The following is a 16,506-nucleotide window of genomic DNA, read 5'->3' on the forward strand; positions in this document are numbered from 1 at the left end:
AAACACAGCAAGGCTGGGCTACAGCAGGTGGGGGGGGAAGCACTATAGTTAGTTTTAACCATTAAACGTTTCTTCAACCTTCAGTTTCTTACGGCTGCCTTAACTTCCAGAGATTCTACCAAGGAGCACACTTAGAATGTCAAAGGAAAACTGTAAAGCCTATTGCTAACATTCAAGATCAGCTTTTAGCCATATGACGAAATTGCTCCTCTGAAACTAAACTCGCTAGTGAGATGACAGGTTTGTACACTGCGCTTTCCTTCATTTCTCTCTCCTTTATTTTTTTCCTCTCTTGCTCTCATTTTATTATTTTAAAATGCTGAGATGTTAGAAAAGAGTTGGATCAAGTCAATGTGCCACGTTAATATTTAACCTTAAAGTTATACATCACAGATAAAAAGGGATTGTACTACAGGTTTCATAGCTAAGTCCCTTGCTTCAGCTTGCCTGGCAGAAACACCCATAGTACTAGGGTCTAAGTGCATTCCTCCTTAACTCATCCTTTGCTACCTTTTTTTTACTCCTTAGAAGTGAACTGGATTAGAAAATTCTTCTGGCTGAACTGTCTTTCAGTTTATTGTTTGTCATTGCTGAGCTACAGATAAGCTTCAACTTTGCTGTCAACAGTTAATCTGGTTAGAGCACCAGACATAGTAAACCAGAATCTTCCATCAGAGAATTGTACAATTGGTGCGATGCCAAACTTTGTAGCTCCAGAAGTCAAAAAATTCATGACTTGGGACTATGTTGTTTTTGCAGCATTATTTTTAGTCTCTGCCAGCATTGGAGTCTTTTTTGCGGTTAAGGAGAGGAAAAAGAAAACTTCAAACGAATTTTTGGTGGGTGGTAAGCAGATGACATGTGGACCCATAGCTTTTTCTCTTACATCAAGCTTCATGTCAGCAGTAACTGTCCTGGGGACACCCTCTGAAGTTTATCGCTATGGGGCATCCTTTGTGCTCTTCTTTCTTTCGTATACACTTGTCATAATTTTTACTGCTGAACTTTTTCTACCTGTCTTTTATAGATCTGGCATCACAAGCACTTATGAGGTAAGTAAAAATCATAAGATAAAGGCACGACTCTAGCATAACTAACTATCATGCATATATTTTTTAGAGAAAAATCTTTGACAGAAAGCTTTCTGCAGTGTTTTACAGAACAAATATATTGATACATTATTTTTGGAAATCATTTGCATTATTCAAACTAGTTATTTATATTGCATAAATTGAAATCATAATCTAAGGGTTAGAGCTCCTGTTGTGTACATATAGCACAGACAGGATATGAGTTTACACACCAGCACGAAATTAAGTTACAGTTGGAAAATATTTAAGGTTATCCAAATGCTTCTGGTCTTTTAAGTATTCCACTCTGGTTTAGAGAAACAGAATTTAAGAACAACATTCAATACTGTCCAATTCAAACTTAGTCTAGATATGGTAATTTTGGTCAAGTTACTATATCTTAATAGCTGAGGTGGAAGGAAGAGAAAGAAGGTGGCAGGCCTATTCCAAAAATAAAAAAGAAAGAAGAAAATAAAGAAGTCAGGGCTGGAGAATGAATTCAAGCATTCTCTAGGAAATGAAATTAATGACTTCTGAGTTTTTGAGAGTTTTTGCCTGGCATTTTCCCTGGAACACATTATTTTCTTCATAATACAGTTCAGTAGCAGCCCTTATAACCTGCTTATCCACAGGACAGCTACTGACCATTTGGGATGGCCTCTTACTCACTTCAATCAACTTCTGCACATTTGGTTGCTACTCTCTGTGGGCAGTTTCAACTAAGCAAGAATTGGATGACAAAACAGGGTTAGTTCTCAAGGAACTTTCTGGTAACAGAAAGGCTGCTCATGCTCGCTGAGCCCAAACCCAAGGAAGGGCTTTGGTCAAACAGATCTTCCTGGGTACTTGAAATATTTTCAGGTCGGTGAAGAGTAAAATTGACCATTGCTGGAAGAAGTTGCATTTTCTAGTTGGTTTTGATCCAAGATCAGAACACTAATTACTTTTGTCATCTGAAAAACCAAAGGTGTCATTGTAGACAGAGAGACCCTTCAAGCATGCTGGAAAGATGACTGTTGGCTTCATGAATTATTTTAGAAATAGGTCAAGTTACATAAATTAGCTATGTATTTATATGGCAGACTGTGAGGTTTATTATGCAAGAAACAGAAGATCATCATGAGCAAATTCAAGAAAGAAGATGCTTTGGCAGTACAAAGTGTACAGCCTAGAGAAAACTTTTACAGCCTGTGCCTGGTGTCTGCGGAGGAGCTCATGGGACTATGGCCCAAGAAGAGCCTCCCTGCATGAAGGCTGCCGCAGGGCAGAGAGACTCTACAGAGACCCCAGGTGGTGATTCAGCCTTAAAACCTGGGCTTTTGGGTCTAGAGATCCACTCACCTCTGCAGTTCTTTTGAAAGTGGCAACACCTCTCTACATCCTTGAACCTAGAAGTCCATAAGATCCTCCCTCTTGTCTCTCCATATTGGTGTGCAGATTTGGCTTTAGACTGAGACAGAACAAGTGGGAAAGTCAGCTTAGCTCATGCACTAGGAAACTCCATGTTGCTGCTTCACCATTTGCTCCACTTCTGTCACTACTGGAGTCAATGCTATTTCTACTAGAGATGAACTCAAGTTTTCTCATTGTATAGTTGGAATATACTTTCATTTGAAGTTTAAATTTCTCTGTAGTTCTTGGGATGTTCCAGTTATTCCTGGTACAAAGCAGGTATTGATTACTGCAACCCAATAAAGAACTTCAAGTACATGGTACAGATGAGAAGATTTCTTAAATGTAATTATTGTTATATGTAATGACAATCCTGCAGCCCTTGTTACTACTCATAACAGCCATGCCAGCTGACAGCAAGTTTACTTGCACAGCAAGGTGTTACTTAGGGCTAACAGAAGGGTACCATCCATGTCACAGATGCTACATGTGCACTTTACTGAAATTATGCTTTTTCCTAGTATTTGGAGTTAAGATTTAACAAGATTGTCCGTCTTGCTGCAACACTGATCTACATCCTGCAGACGGTAAGAAAACATTAACTCTTTTTTTATGTGCTAATTTCACTCAACATTGATTTTCACAGACGTCTCACACGGCACATTTTTTATAATAGATGTTTTAATGAGTATTCTGTTTTTCTTAGTTTTTTCACTTGAACTATGAATGCTAAAAAGAAAGTATGATTACATTTTTAACTGTCTAAATTCCCTAACTTTTCCTGTTTAGTATTGCCATTTTAGTTGTCTTTAACACTCGGATGTTGTGTTGTACTCTCACAGCATACTCTTGGTCTCATTAGGTTCACTTGAAGCCTCTCTCTTCCCAAACAAGTGGATTCTGTCTTCCTTGAGAAGCTGGTCAAGCTTTAGTGGGTACATTTATTTACCCATTTATGACACTGAGGTGAACTATCCTATAGTTGAACAGAAAACTGTTGCACAAGGTATCCTGGGCAGATGCCCAGGTAGCTGCGGTCCCGTAATGATCACCGCTGTGACTGTCTTGAAAGGGTACATTAGTTGTGTATTTAATGAAAAGATGGGATTTGATGGGAGATTAGGAGACATTTCTTTCTGCATTAATTCCATTTTAATAATTCCCAAACCTTTGGCAATAGATCTGAATGCTTACTGACTTTGATGCTTTGTTTCTTCATCAGTTCTCTTATATTTTACATGTAAAGGGTATTGAGTCAGGTACTTTGAAAGGGATTGAATGGGAAAATGAAAATTTAATTTCTAAGATCAATGCAACTTTATTTCTGTATCACTATTTGTGTTTTCTGGAGATACCCTCTTTCTATTTCATGAGGATATTTTGTCATCTATTTGTCATAGCAATGGAGAAAAAAGTAATACAAAGACAGATAATGGTCCTTCCCTCAGAAAGGAATTAAACACAAGATTTTAATTTTTAAGGGCTGAAAAAGAAAGCCATATACAATACAAGGTGATCTAAAGAAACCCCTAGATCTGGTATTTTGCTCAGAGCCCTACTCTTAGAAGCTTTATCACCGAACATTCAAATACATCATTTTTAATGAACTTTTACTCCTTCAGATCCTTTACACAGGAATAGTGGTCTATGCTCCATCACTGGCACTCAACCAAGGTGAGTTCCTATGCTGCACTACACTGCTACCTCAAATAACAACACCACAAGGATTGCTTGAGTAAATGAAGTAACAAAAATAGATAAAGACAAAAACCCAACCCTCCTCAAAGGTTCTATAAGAAGATTTTTGCCTTCACTTTGTAGCTCTGCATTTCTGACTCCCCAGGTCCCTCTCACACCCAAACATCAGCAGGATCCTCATGTGCTCTTCTGCTCTCCTTTCCACTCAATACCACCTGAAGAGATTTGAAGCAAACAATTTCCCAACATCCTGACAAAGTTCACAGTACAAGCTGATGATCCAAGACCATACTCTGTACTTTGATTCCCCCCGTCCCTGTCTCTTGTATTCAGGTTTCCATGGGCATAATTCTTCTCCCCGTAGCCAGAGATGAATGCTGTTCTGCTGTCTGTCCCCAGACTTCTTCAATTAATATTTGCAAACTAGGCATAGAGCAACTATCACTATAGATGGGATTTGTAATTTTACTGCCATAGGGCACAAGCAATCATCATGGCCCAAATCCTGATTTTACCAAAACTGACTGGGAAGAGATTGTGAGGCTCTTTTATTGTTTATTATCTGAGTTGCATTCAGTTTGTTCTATCCCACCACTCACACAGCGCCAAATTTCCTTCCTCTGGCATGCAGCTGAATTCCATGTGAAAGTTCTCATTCATTATTACACCACACTAACTTTGCTAATACGAGCACCTTTACAAATAGTTTTGCTCTCACAGACTATGACTGGTGGGTGAGATTTCAGTATCAGCCAAACCAAAATTTGTGCACCTTGTGCAAAGAAACTTTATGAGGCAAAATGAACACAGAAATTTGTTTTAATGCAGCACATTTTAGCATTAAATCATTCTTAGATGCAGGTAATGAAATTTACTTAGGGGTTGGGGGTTTTTTGTCTTAGGATTTTTGGGAGTCTCTGAAGTACTTGGTTTCTCAAGAGAAAGTTCTGGACTAAGAACAGAAGTGAAGCACTGCTTGTAAAGCTCTGTCCCATTAGAATGACATTTGTGCTTTGTGCAAGTATTCTCTGTGTTACTTTTGCGTGAAAGTTAGCTAATATCAATTTGAAAGAAAACAACAATGCAAAACAGTATCCAGAAGTTCTACAAAACTTGAACAATCCAGCAAAGCTCCTAATAGACACAAAATATTAAAATTAATAATTGCTCCTATCCTTCTAAAGCTAAAGGATTACAGCTCTTCTGCTACCTTACAGACGACTTACCTCTATTTCGCTAACAATTTTGTTTTCATTGGTTTTGCAGTCACTGGCTTTGATCTCTGGGGTTCTGTAGCTGCAACAGGAATTGTCTGCACTTTCTATTGCACTCTGGTATGTAACAGGCATAACTGAACAGTTGGAACACAGACTGTTAATTTGACCATCCTTTAAACATGACAGAATATCAGAGAAGGATGGCTCCTGTGGAGAACATAGAGATAAATTTTTTCTACACTCTGTGTTATAAGGAAATCTATTGGGAGGAAAAAAATAATCCTCTCTAATCCTCTGCTGTATGTCTCAAGGTTTAAACTAGACGTCTTGAGACAGAGTCCAGATAAGGAGGCAATAAGCTTCCCCTGTCATCTTTTGAGAAGATGTTTCTTACCTTTTACAAATTATAGGCTGAAAAACACTGTCACGAAAATTGTGCTCAAGAACAAAGTGCTAAACCCTAGAAAGGACAATCAACAGGTCAGAGAACCTTTCTTTTGAGTGGAAGCAACATGAGACTCCAAATTCCAAAATACATATACCGTATAGAGATTTGCAATGAAGCAGCAGAGCCCTGGGGCTCAGGATACAAACTAATTGCCATTCTCATTGCCACTAAATATTTTTTTCAATATATCACTCCCCTCTTGTTGAAAACACTTACTATGTGCTCTAGTACTGATTTGATCAAATATGAAAGTAGCTATGTAAGAAAGCGGAATGGCAAACTTTCCAGTGCTATTTTTCTGTGTTAGGCTAATTGTGGACCACTGGGCTCTGAGAATGTACAGAGTCCTATGGGATGTAGGAACAAACCAAAACTCCCTACACTTTTGTTCCACACCATGATATGTTCTTCAAATGGATATAAAGGAGGCAGAAAAAAAAGCATTTAACTGAAAGTGAAGTATTCTCTCATATGCCCATGGACAAACTAGGCTGTGAAATTTTCTGACCTGCAAAAAATACACACTTTGTGGGAGAATGCAGAGCCCTGATTTGCTAGGTGCTGTACATACAGCTCATGAACTGTCAAAATAAGGAGTCTTTCTACATTTTTCAGTACTTGAGCAACAGGAAAGAAAATTGGGGGCATACAGCTTCTCTTTGTTTTAGGGAGGATTAAGAGCTGTTGTCTGGACAGATGCATTTCAAATGATTGTTATGGTGGCTGGCTTTGTGACGGTTTTGATTCGAGGAACTAGTCTGAATGGTGGATCGACCAAAGTCTGGGAAGATGCCCATGAAGGATCTCGGCTAAACATATTTGAGTAAGAAACAAATGATGCAAACCTTTCCTTTTTGTATATTTAATGTTTAGAAACCCTACCCTTAGTAAGCCAAAAATACTCAGACTGGTTATTAAACAACCTCAGTGACTCAGAGAAGTCCATTCCTCATTTCTTCAGCTATTGGCAATGCATTTGACCTTTAGGAAAGCTTAACTCTTTCAAGAAATCAAAGGTCTGCTGAACTGAAGGGGAGATTTGCCATTTTTCCTCATGTAACTACAAATGCAGCCCAATTATTCCTTCCAATTTCATACACAGAATATTCTGAGCTGGAAGGGACCCACAAAGATCGACAAGTCCAGCTCTTAAGTAAATGGCCCATACAGGGATCAAACATGAAACCTTGATGCCATAAGCACTATGTTCTAACCAACTGAGCTATTCTCAGTGGCTAATTGTATACATCTTTCATTTTCTATTCATAAAACTGACATTATGTTTTACTTGCACACTACAGCAGCTAGCAATAGTGCATCAGTGCACTGGGATAGAAATCTGATCTTCCTTTGGCTGCTTGGGGCATTTGTTGATTAATCAAGGGAAGTCACTGACAGAATCCAGCAGCAAGGTCAAATGTTATCTGCTGTCTCTACCAAGATAAGGAGAACTGCAAAAATGACATATTTGAGACAGAAAGACATACTTGTACAAGTCAGATTTGCTGAGTAATGGAATTTTGTTGTACAAAAGATAACACTGCAACTGAAGCAATTTCATGTAAAGGAAGTTACATCATAATGATGTGTTATTAAAAGTTTAGTGGATTTTTAAAGAGTTTGTTAAGGAACCTTGTTCCTTACAGAAGATGGGGTCCCAGGCAGGACAGCTTGTAGATCTGCTACAATATGACACAGGTCTTATATCTGAGCATAAGCATGCTTATAAATTTGATTAATCTCAATTAAGTGACCCTCTATGTCTGAATGATATTTGCTTATCCTGACTTGAAAACAATGTGTTCTAATATAAAAGTAAAAACACTTCCAAACTTAAACACATCAGATGTTATCTGTGCTGGAAAACAGTATTACCAATGCAGAACTTTTGATTCAGATGGTAGGACAGGTCAGATAGTTCTGAAAAAATCACCTACCTCTTGCTGAAAAAAAAATGTTTAAATAAAAAAAAAACTAAATAGCTTCTTTCTTTCTTCTAGCTTTGACGTTGATCCTTTGAGACGACATACCTTCTGGACAATAGTTATTGGGGGAACATTTACATGGCTAGGGCTCTATGGAGTCAATCAGTCCACAATACAGAGATGCATTTCCTGCAAATCGGAAAAGCATGCTAAACTGTAAGCTACCTGTCATTAACCTATTCCTGCAATTAATCAAGAATAACACTAAGTTTATCAGCTATACTAAATAAATATTGGGATCCCATTAGGTGGTAGTGAGCTAATTGTGCTCTGACAGTCTTACTACCTCTGGCTCGAAATGACTTAAGTATATGCAGGGGAAAAAGAGGTAGCTATTTATCTCTTGCAGATTAGCAATTTATGATCAGGCTGATAACATAATCCTCAGAAGGAGAGTATGGCAAAGATGCCAACACAGAAGTTGTGCTATCTACAGCTTCATTGTAAAAATATATTTATTGGAACTGTGTTTATGTTATACTGGATTAAAAGTTGTTATTGATTTAGTGGGGCACTACAGTACAAGGTATTATCTAAATAAAATTAAATCTTAATAATTTCTTAAAATTCTGCAGCATCAGAATAATCAGAATCAATGAAGAACAAAGTTCATCTTCACAATATAGATATACAGGTCTCCAGCTTACTACCTTTCTCAACTTTAGCAGTAATATATGCATAGCTATATGTGTTTTACTAAACAATCATATTTTTTTCATACACCTAGGGCCAATTGCTTGCACATGTGGCTAAAGCATAAAGGTGATAATTTTTTCATTCTTCGAACAGTTAGCTTTTTTGCTCTCTGTAAACATACTAGTTTTTCTGTAGGTCATGACTGTCTATATGAATTTATCCTGTAGAAAATTCAATGTCTGAAAAGCATTTAGAAGTCACACCAGTGAGAACATCACTAGTAACAAGTTGGGTTAACCTTTGTGTCCTGTTAGCACATTCTGAACTGGCCTTAGCAATAGATCTTGCACAAGGTAGTGTCCAACAAGATGTGAGCTCTATAAAATCTGGCAGCTCTCAGAACCTGCAGGATTGCTGAACCACAGCCACACAATCTTCCTAGCAGATGCTGTCACCCACATCCATTTCATGGAATAGCGAAAAACAACCAAGACTGTTACTTTGCATGGTAACACTGGAAATAATATTCTGTGTGCTTTAAAGGAAGTACAGCATCAACAACTCCCAACAGGCAAAAATCTGTTCTTACAATGGACAGGAATGACAGATCCAGCATTTAGTGCAGCCCATTCTGTGTAGAGGTTACATGACTCTTCCAGCTGTATGGAGTTGCTTGGCAACTTTATTCTTGCCCTATAGTGTAAGGATGGTGTACTTTTCCTTTTTTAAAATCTTGCTTTGAATTATACAGCCAGTTTGAATTATATAACCAGTTGGGATTAAGGGATCTCCCAAAAAAGTTCAGAATAAGTATCTTGTAAGAACTTTTAAATTTATTTTCCATTAAATGGTTTCTCTCTTTTGCTCTAGGGCACTTTACCTGAATTTATTGGGACTTTGGACAGTCCTAGTGTGTGCAGTATTTTGTGGATTGGTAATGTACTCTTATTACAAGAGCTGTGATCCTTGGACTGCTGGTTTCATTTCAGCTCCTGATCAGGTACAGATGTCCATTATGATAATTAGGAGCTGCTTTGGGCTCAGATATAGCACATATCAGGACAGTTTAAATTTTGTGCAATGCTCTATGTCCTTTCAGCACTCAGGCACTAAGGTGGTTGCCAGATCATGGCTACAATAATATCTATTCTGGCACTCCTGCAGTACTAATTCAATTGAGCATTTTTGCCAAAAGACATCCCCTTTGCTCAAAATCTGATGCCATGTTATTTGGGACAACACCAGAATTTAGCAACATGCTCATAAACAGCTACTTCTCTTCCATTACCCAGGAAACTCTTCATTAATTTTTTGTGTTGCTCTTGTGCTCCTTCAATCCCAGCTCATGCCATACTTTGTTATGGACATTTTTTCTTCGATGCCAGGAGTCCCAGGACTGTTTGTTGCCTGTGCATTCAGTGGAACACTAAGGTCTGTGAATCTGAATTGACATTTTAGCTGTTTATGATAATTTCTTGAGAACCCAGAATGAAGTCAAAATATGAAACGCTAAGAAAAGCCCAGATGTTTTTCTTAGAACAGTCTAGGAAGTAGCAGTAGTTCCTTATTGAACTATGTTACACCCCTGAAGGTATTTAAAATACATGTGGATGTGGCACTTAGGGACCTGGTTTAGTGGTGGACTTGACTGTGCTGGGTTAACGGTTGGACTCTGTGATCTTAGCAGTCTTTCCAACCTAAATTATTCTATGGTTTATGACAAAGTCTAACTCCATACCTCCAGCATCTTTTTATCCCAAATACATTTAGAATAATGTTATCCATACAGTGTAGAAAGTACCCTTGGGAGCTGCTCATGGTGAAATTGTCTTTACTTAAGAGCCATAAAATCATAGTCAGGGGTATAAATGTTTTCAACAAGTCTATCTGAACTGTATTCACCAAAGATAGGCTCACTCACCTAGCTAAAAGTTGGGCTATTCATGGAGGATCAGAGTGGTGACTACATATCCTTCAATTTGTAAGAGAGTGAAGTTTTAATTCTGGAACATGTCTATATTTAAGGTCTTTGCAAACTTGTAAATGGAAGGGTCAGTTAGGATGAGTTTCTATCTTGTTCCATGCCAGCACAAAGCAGAGCCCCCAGCAATTCCAGAAGTAGCAGAAACCTCCCCAGTTAAAGCAGCACACATGAAAAATACTATGAAAAATACAGTTCTTGAAGAGCATTAATGCTGAACAAGAGGAAGAACTTCTTTATAAATACAACTTGATTTCAGATTATATTGCTTCCTATTTACTTACCACTCTTACTTACCCCTTCTACAGCACGGTAGCTGCCAGCATCAATGCTTTAGCAACTGTTACCTTTGAAGACTTGGTCAAGAAATGTTTCCCAAACCTCTCTGAGAAGATGAGTACGTGGATCAGCAAAGGCTTATGTGGGTACTCTAGATGAGATCCATTTCTTTAGCAGCAAAGGGCACTGCATAGAGAGACTCCCTCAGAAACACTTTTTTGGAAGCCTCCACAGGAATGTAACCCTTTATAAACCCACAAGGTGAACATCAGCCTGATGCTTTGGTAACATTAAGTATCAGCACCATACGGCAGAGAAAAAATATAAGCTAGCATTAACAACCATTGCTCAAAATCCTTGGAAAACTTTGGCCTACTGAAAATATTGGAAAACACTCTTCATAACACAGAAAGAATATTGATGTAGTTATTACCGCATTACTCTATAGTAGTACTTCTTGTTCTTTTAGAGTAATAACGTAAGTAATTTCTATTCAAACTCAGAGTATTGCATAAGCAGTTATTTAGCTTTTCAGAGAAAAAGTATGCAAAAAAAAAGTAAAAAACCCCACAAAATATTATCAACATATCAAGCATCCAACATAACTTTAATTTTTAGGATATTTTTTACAACTATTGCAGTAAGATCATAACCCTTTTATGAATACCATATTAATACCATGAGAATTCTATTAATGTTCATAAATATCACGAAAGAGCCAAAGCCATATATTTTTTATCTCTGTAACTGCTTCTAGTCTCCTCCATTCTTGTTTTTCCACTTACTATTAGCTTTTTCACTCTGGACCTAGAAAGATAATTTTTACTTCCAAAAACAAGGTGTGCTAGCACATAAGTTTTGGTTGGCTTTACTCAAGACTGCTGCGTACAGAGTTCCACCTACCACAAAGTTAAAACTGGTTTCAAAGGAAAAAAGCCATGCTGTTTATAATTTCTCAACTCATTTATTAGATTACTTTAAAAGTGATATTTAAAGGCAACAGAAAACATTTCTACATGAAGCATAACTTCTAAATTAATTTCATTGCTATTGTTCTACTTTGTAAGAAAAATCAGTCAACCAAAAATGCAACGAGACTTCACACAAGACACTGCTGGGTGTGTAATGGTCCACTCTAAACATCCAAAAAGAAATGGAATTTCCTCCGTGCTGCCTGGTCATCTCAGACACTACTGAGCTAGAAACCATCCCCACTATTAACCAGCACTGAGAACCTCACTACCTTATCTTTCCCAGGTATATTTTATGGTGTGCTGTGCACTTCAATGGCTGCAGCAGCATCGCTGCTGGGAGGAGTTGTTCAGGTATTTCTTGCTTCAGAAATGCAATTAATAGAACAGGAATGAACAGAAATGCAATGAACTGAACAAATAATGCTGCCAGCTCTGATGGCTGCTAGATCATCTAAACCCTTTCTGTGGACATTTTGCTGAGAGGAATATGTAGGGGAAAAAAAATCATAAATCCCCTAACTCCTTCACTATTGACTCACTGCTAGGGAACAATACTGAGCATGAGTCTCTCTTCAACTGTGCCTTGAAATCACTACTTATCCCTTCTCCCTCACTATTTTCCCACTGAAAATTACAGACCAAAATCAGAACTGGACATGCTCTCCCTCAGCAGCTCCCTGAACTCCTTCTTCTTCTCTACACACCCAGGCTTCCCTCTCCATCCATGGGATGTGTGGGGGGCCCATGCTGGGATTATTTACTCTGGGAATTGTGTTTCCCTGTGCTAACTGGAAGGTAAGGAAAAAAATCCTGATCTAAAAGAAAACCTCTTGGCATTTTTTGGTTAAAACTCAGTTTTGAAAATTGTTTGGGTCTTTGAGCTGCTTTTCAGTTTTAGTGCCTGAGGATCTAAGATCTATTTATACGTGCCTTTTCCCTGTCTAAATGTATCCTGTTGAATTTAAGTGTACCCAACTGTGGAATAATTGGTGATTAGATTCACATGAGGGTTTTCTTAAAAATTATTTTTGTTTCTGAGTTTCTTTAAGAAGAAAAAATTATTCAATACTTGCACCAACCTTGGGAGGCACAGAGTGATTTCAATAGCTTTGCCTTCACACTTTCACTCAAAACACAACATGAGCTCATTCCATATTGCCCCATGAGGATTCCCATCAAGGTTAGCAGAAGTAAAACTAAAATCTGTATCACAGCTTTGAGCACACTTCTGCTTCAACTTTTATAAATAAAGGGCACTAAAACACCGTGTTTTATACCTTAATTGAGAGAGAACAGAATTTATTTTCACAGTAACCCATCATTACCTACTCCTGCCTAACTCACAGAAAAGCACTTTCCACGTATCATCTTTAACAGTACCTTTCTATACTTGCCAAGGGTGCTCTCGGAGGCCTCTTAGCTGGGATCAGCTTGGCTTTTTGGGCTGGTACCGGCTCTTTCATTTACCCTGCACCACCAACAAAGTCCATCCCTCTGCAACTGTCCACCCTCAACTGCACATTGGCTAACACCACTGAGGCACTGATAACGGCAGCTCCCACGGTGGCTCCAGAGAGGTATTTTTCCTATTACCACTTAAGCCTACGTTTTGCCAAGTGTGCCATACCCACCTGCAGCTGGGGTGCAGGCAGTAACCACAGAGCAGGCTGGGAGTGCAGACTGATGCCAGATGACACATCAACTGCAGCATGAGCTGCATTTTGCTGGCACAGTCAGGCAACAACCTAAACACAGCTGTTGCTCATCACTAGCTGCTTTTGTCACCTCTTCACAGGCCTTTGCTGGCAGACACCTGGTACTCCCTGTCCTACCTGTACTTCAGTGCCATCGGCTCCATGGGCTGTGCCATCACAGGGTTGTTGATAAGCCTTATAACAGGTTGGTGTTCTAAACATACAGAGACATATATATATATATACACACATATATAAAAAAAAATGTTTTTAAAAAGTCCAGCAGGTGACTTAAGACAGACTCAGAAGAGGGCAGTGGGCTCTGATCCTGCTTCCCTACCTCACATATTCTGAGGCTCCCAAGGCTCATACCTAGCTATCCATAGGGTCATGTATTATTATTTTTTTTTTTCCAGGAACTAGTAAAGGAGAAGACATCCCACCAGTGTTAATTAAGCCAGTCTGCAACCTGTTCTGCTTTTGGTCCAAAAGACTCAAAATTTTCCTCTGGTGTGGTGTGCAGCATGACAGCCTGGAGGTAAGTACCTGAACCCACCAGCTTGGCCCTGCTGTGGCCCAGGAACAGTGGGAACACATGCATGTACTTACATGAGGGCACGCGCTGAGCAGAGAACTAACCAGCCTTCAGCAGTTGCGTTTGAACTTATGCAAGGTATGCTGCATAAGCACCACACACTGGAAAGGAGATCAGCCAAACCCTGGTGAGTAATAAGTTAACTATTTTTCCTGTTTTCATCAAATACGGGGACTCAGACTCTCCAAACAGCCCTCAGGAAAGCCAGGAGCTCATGAAACAGGGTCTGATCTCCATCTATCTGCCTCCCTGCTTCAGCAGCCAAGTGGAGACAAAACTGCACTTTACACCTTAGAGAGTTCACCAAGCTATCACCTTCCACCAAGCTCAGAGAAAAAGACTTTAGAACTCATATGTTCACAAAGCTCTCTTGCTGCTGCCACCCCCACCATCAGAACCTCTGTGGCTTCTGCCCTTCAGAGCAGCACCGGGGACTAACAATCAGGCTGTGCTGCACTCACCAGCACCTGAGCTGCTCCTTTCCACCTCCCCCACAGCAACAGGGCCAGCTATTCTAAGGCCAGGTGTCTAAGGCTTTGTAGCTCATTAAAAAGGCATATGGAATGAATAACTTTCTTCTTGCACTGTTTTAACAATTTTCCTTTAATCAAAGGAAAAAGGTAGTGAATACAGGCTTCATATTTTCTTTCTTTTTTTCAGATGGACTTTGAGAAAAAACTGCCTAAAGCTGCTGGAAATAAAACCAGAACAGATAACAGCTTCGAGAATAATACCAACAAAGAAAATAATCACCAGATCCCTGGTTACAATCCTGAGGAAAATTCACATACAAATATGAGCAGAGAATCTCGCCTCTAGAAGCTGAGGGACAAGGGATATTTAATCAAACTTTAGTTCTTCAAAAATTAAGAACTTTTTTTACTGCATTTATCAGCTTGTAGGTGACCAAGAGGGAACAATTGCTCACTATAGCAATAAAGGCCAGATTTTTATTTATTAATTTCTTGGCAGACCTGGGAAATGATCGGACAACGGGGTTTTGGAAGCACTGCTATTTTGGAAGAAACGTTTCATGAATTTTGTTGTGGAAGCTCCCACTCAGATGCAGCTGCAATACATCTGCATCATATGCTCTGTTCAGTAACTCATCATTGAAGGGAAATGTTCAAAGGTGAACTTGAGATAAATTAAGACTTCAGAGAAGTTTGTGAGATATCTCACAAAGGTGAGACAGTGAGCTGCCCTCTGATGGAGGGAGAGAAAAGAGGTCAGGTTGAGCCTATACCCAGGTATCTGAAAAAGTCTCCTCACAGGAACCTTGTATAGACCAGACAGGACTTTCAGTCACCAAGATAACTGTGTTTGCTTCCTCTGTGGAATTCAGGTTTTCTTTATAACTTCTCATTGTAAAAGCTATAGGAGAGAGTAACAAATTTACTTTACTTTGAATTCAGGGTAGTTCTTTATCTGTGTTAGTTTTCAGCTCAAAAAGATCCACTTTTATGCAACAAAGAAAATAAACCAACAATTTAATGATGATTATGCCTCCTAATTGATAACTCATGCTGAATTTTGAAAAAAAGACACATTATTAGGCAAAATAATCTGTCTGGTACAATGTCTTGGAAGCAGAGACCACTCAGTGCTCTCTTTCATTTCTTCTAAAATGTGCTGGTTGTAAATCAAAGTCAACAGATCACCTCTCACCTTGATAAACTTCTGGATATAGTTTTTCGATAAATATATTTGTTTTTAAACAAAATGCACAATTGAATGAAACAAAAGGAATAAAAATATCAAAGATGACTCATGGACCCAGCTGATACATTCATCTTGTATTTCTTTGAAGAGCCCAGCTGTTGCTTTTGCTTTATCAGTGACCATCTTTATGACGTAGATGTATGTCAGCCTGGTCCTTGAACTTACTTCCCCTGTGTGTGTTCATGTCCTATCCCTGGAAGTGGTCCCAGGATTTTAATCAGAGAACTGAAATAGCAGTCTGTAAATGACACTGCCTTGCTTGCATGGAACAGTTTGTCAAGAAACTAAGAATTAAGTCAATATTTGTGTTAATCCCTTTTACACTGCTTTTATAATCTCATAAAATCTTATAGCTGAGTGTGGCTAGCTGCTTGCTTTCTCATGTGGCATGCTTTCCCTTCCTGCTTCCATAGTTGGGATTGTTAGCAAAGCAAAGATGGAAACTCAGTAAATATATCTGTACCATTTGTATCTCATGGCCACACACCTTACTGATTAGGTTGTATTAAGTCTAACTATCATGCATAAGGATGTAAAATAATTCCTGAGTGAAAGTGGTTCAAAACACCAATATAAAGCTATATAGTCAGATGGAGGATCATAAAACCCTCTCTACTCATAGTTGGAGGATATCTGATTCAGAGATCTGTAACTCTGAAGACAATCAAGTCTCCTCTGAATATTTCTTAAGGAACTGAAAGCAGTATCATTATGGTCTGCATGCATTTCACAAGTTTGGCAACACTGGATTCACTACAGACTTAATATCTTTTCAAATCATTTACCACAAAAGAGAATCTTAATTAATCCATTTA

General features: G+C 38.7%; 1 protein-coding gene across 1 annotated transcript; it reads left to right on the forward strand.

Annotated features, from left to right (window-relative positions):
- Positions 1-365: 365 nt before the first annotated feature.
- On the forward strand, positions 366-14,788 carry SLC5A12 (solute carrier family 5 member 12). Its single transcript, XM_042035655.1, has 15 exons — positions 366-1,052; positions 2,984-3,049; positions 4,085-4,136; positions 5,427-5,494; positions 6,494-6,648; positions 7,826-7,966; positions 9,317-9,446; positions 9,789-9,877; positions 10,736-10,848; positions 11,964-12,031; positions 12,389-12,475; positions 13,079-13,257; positions 13,476-13,579; positions 13,791-13,912; positions 14,630-14,788. Exons 1-15 carry the CDS (start codon positions 696-698, stop codon positions 14,786-14,788), a joined length of 1,890 nt encoding a protein of 629 aa, XP_041891589.1. The 5' UTR covers positions 366-695.
- The last annotated feature ends 1,718 nt before the right edge of the window (positions 14,789-16,506 follow it).

Source organism: Corvus kubaryi, unplaced genomic scaffold (assembly GCF_017639235.1).
Source record: "Corvus kubaryi isolate FWS band 111438036 unplaced genomic scaffold, C.kubaryi_AGA036_p1.0 37384, whole genome shotgun sequence".
NCBI classification, from domain to species: domain Eukaryota; kingdom Metazoa; phylum Chordata; class Aves; order Passeriformes; family Corvidae; genus Corvus; species Corvus kubaryi.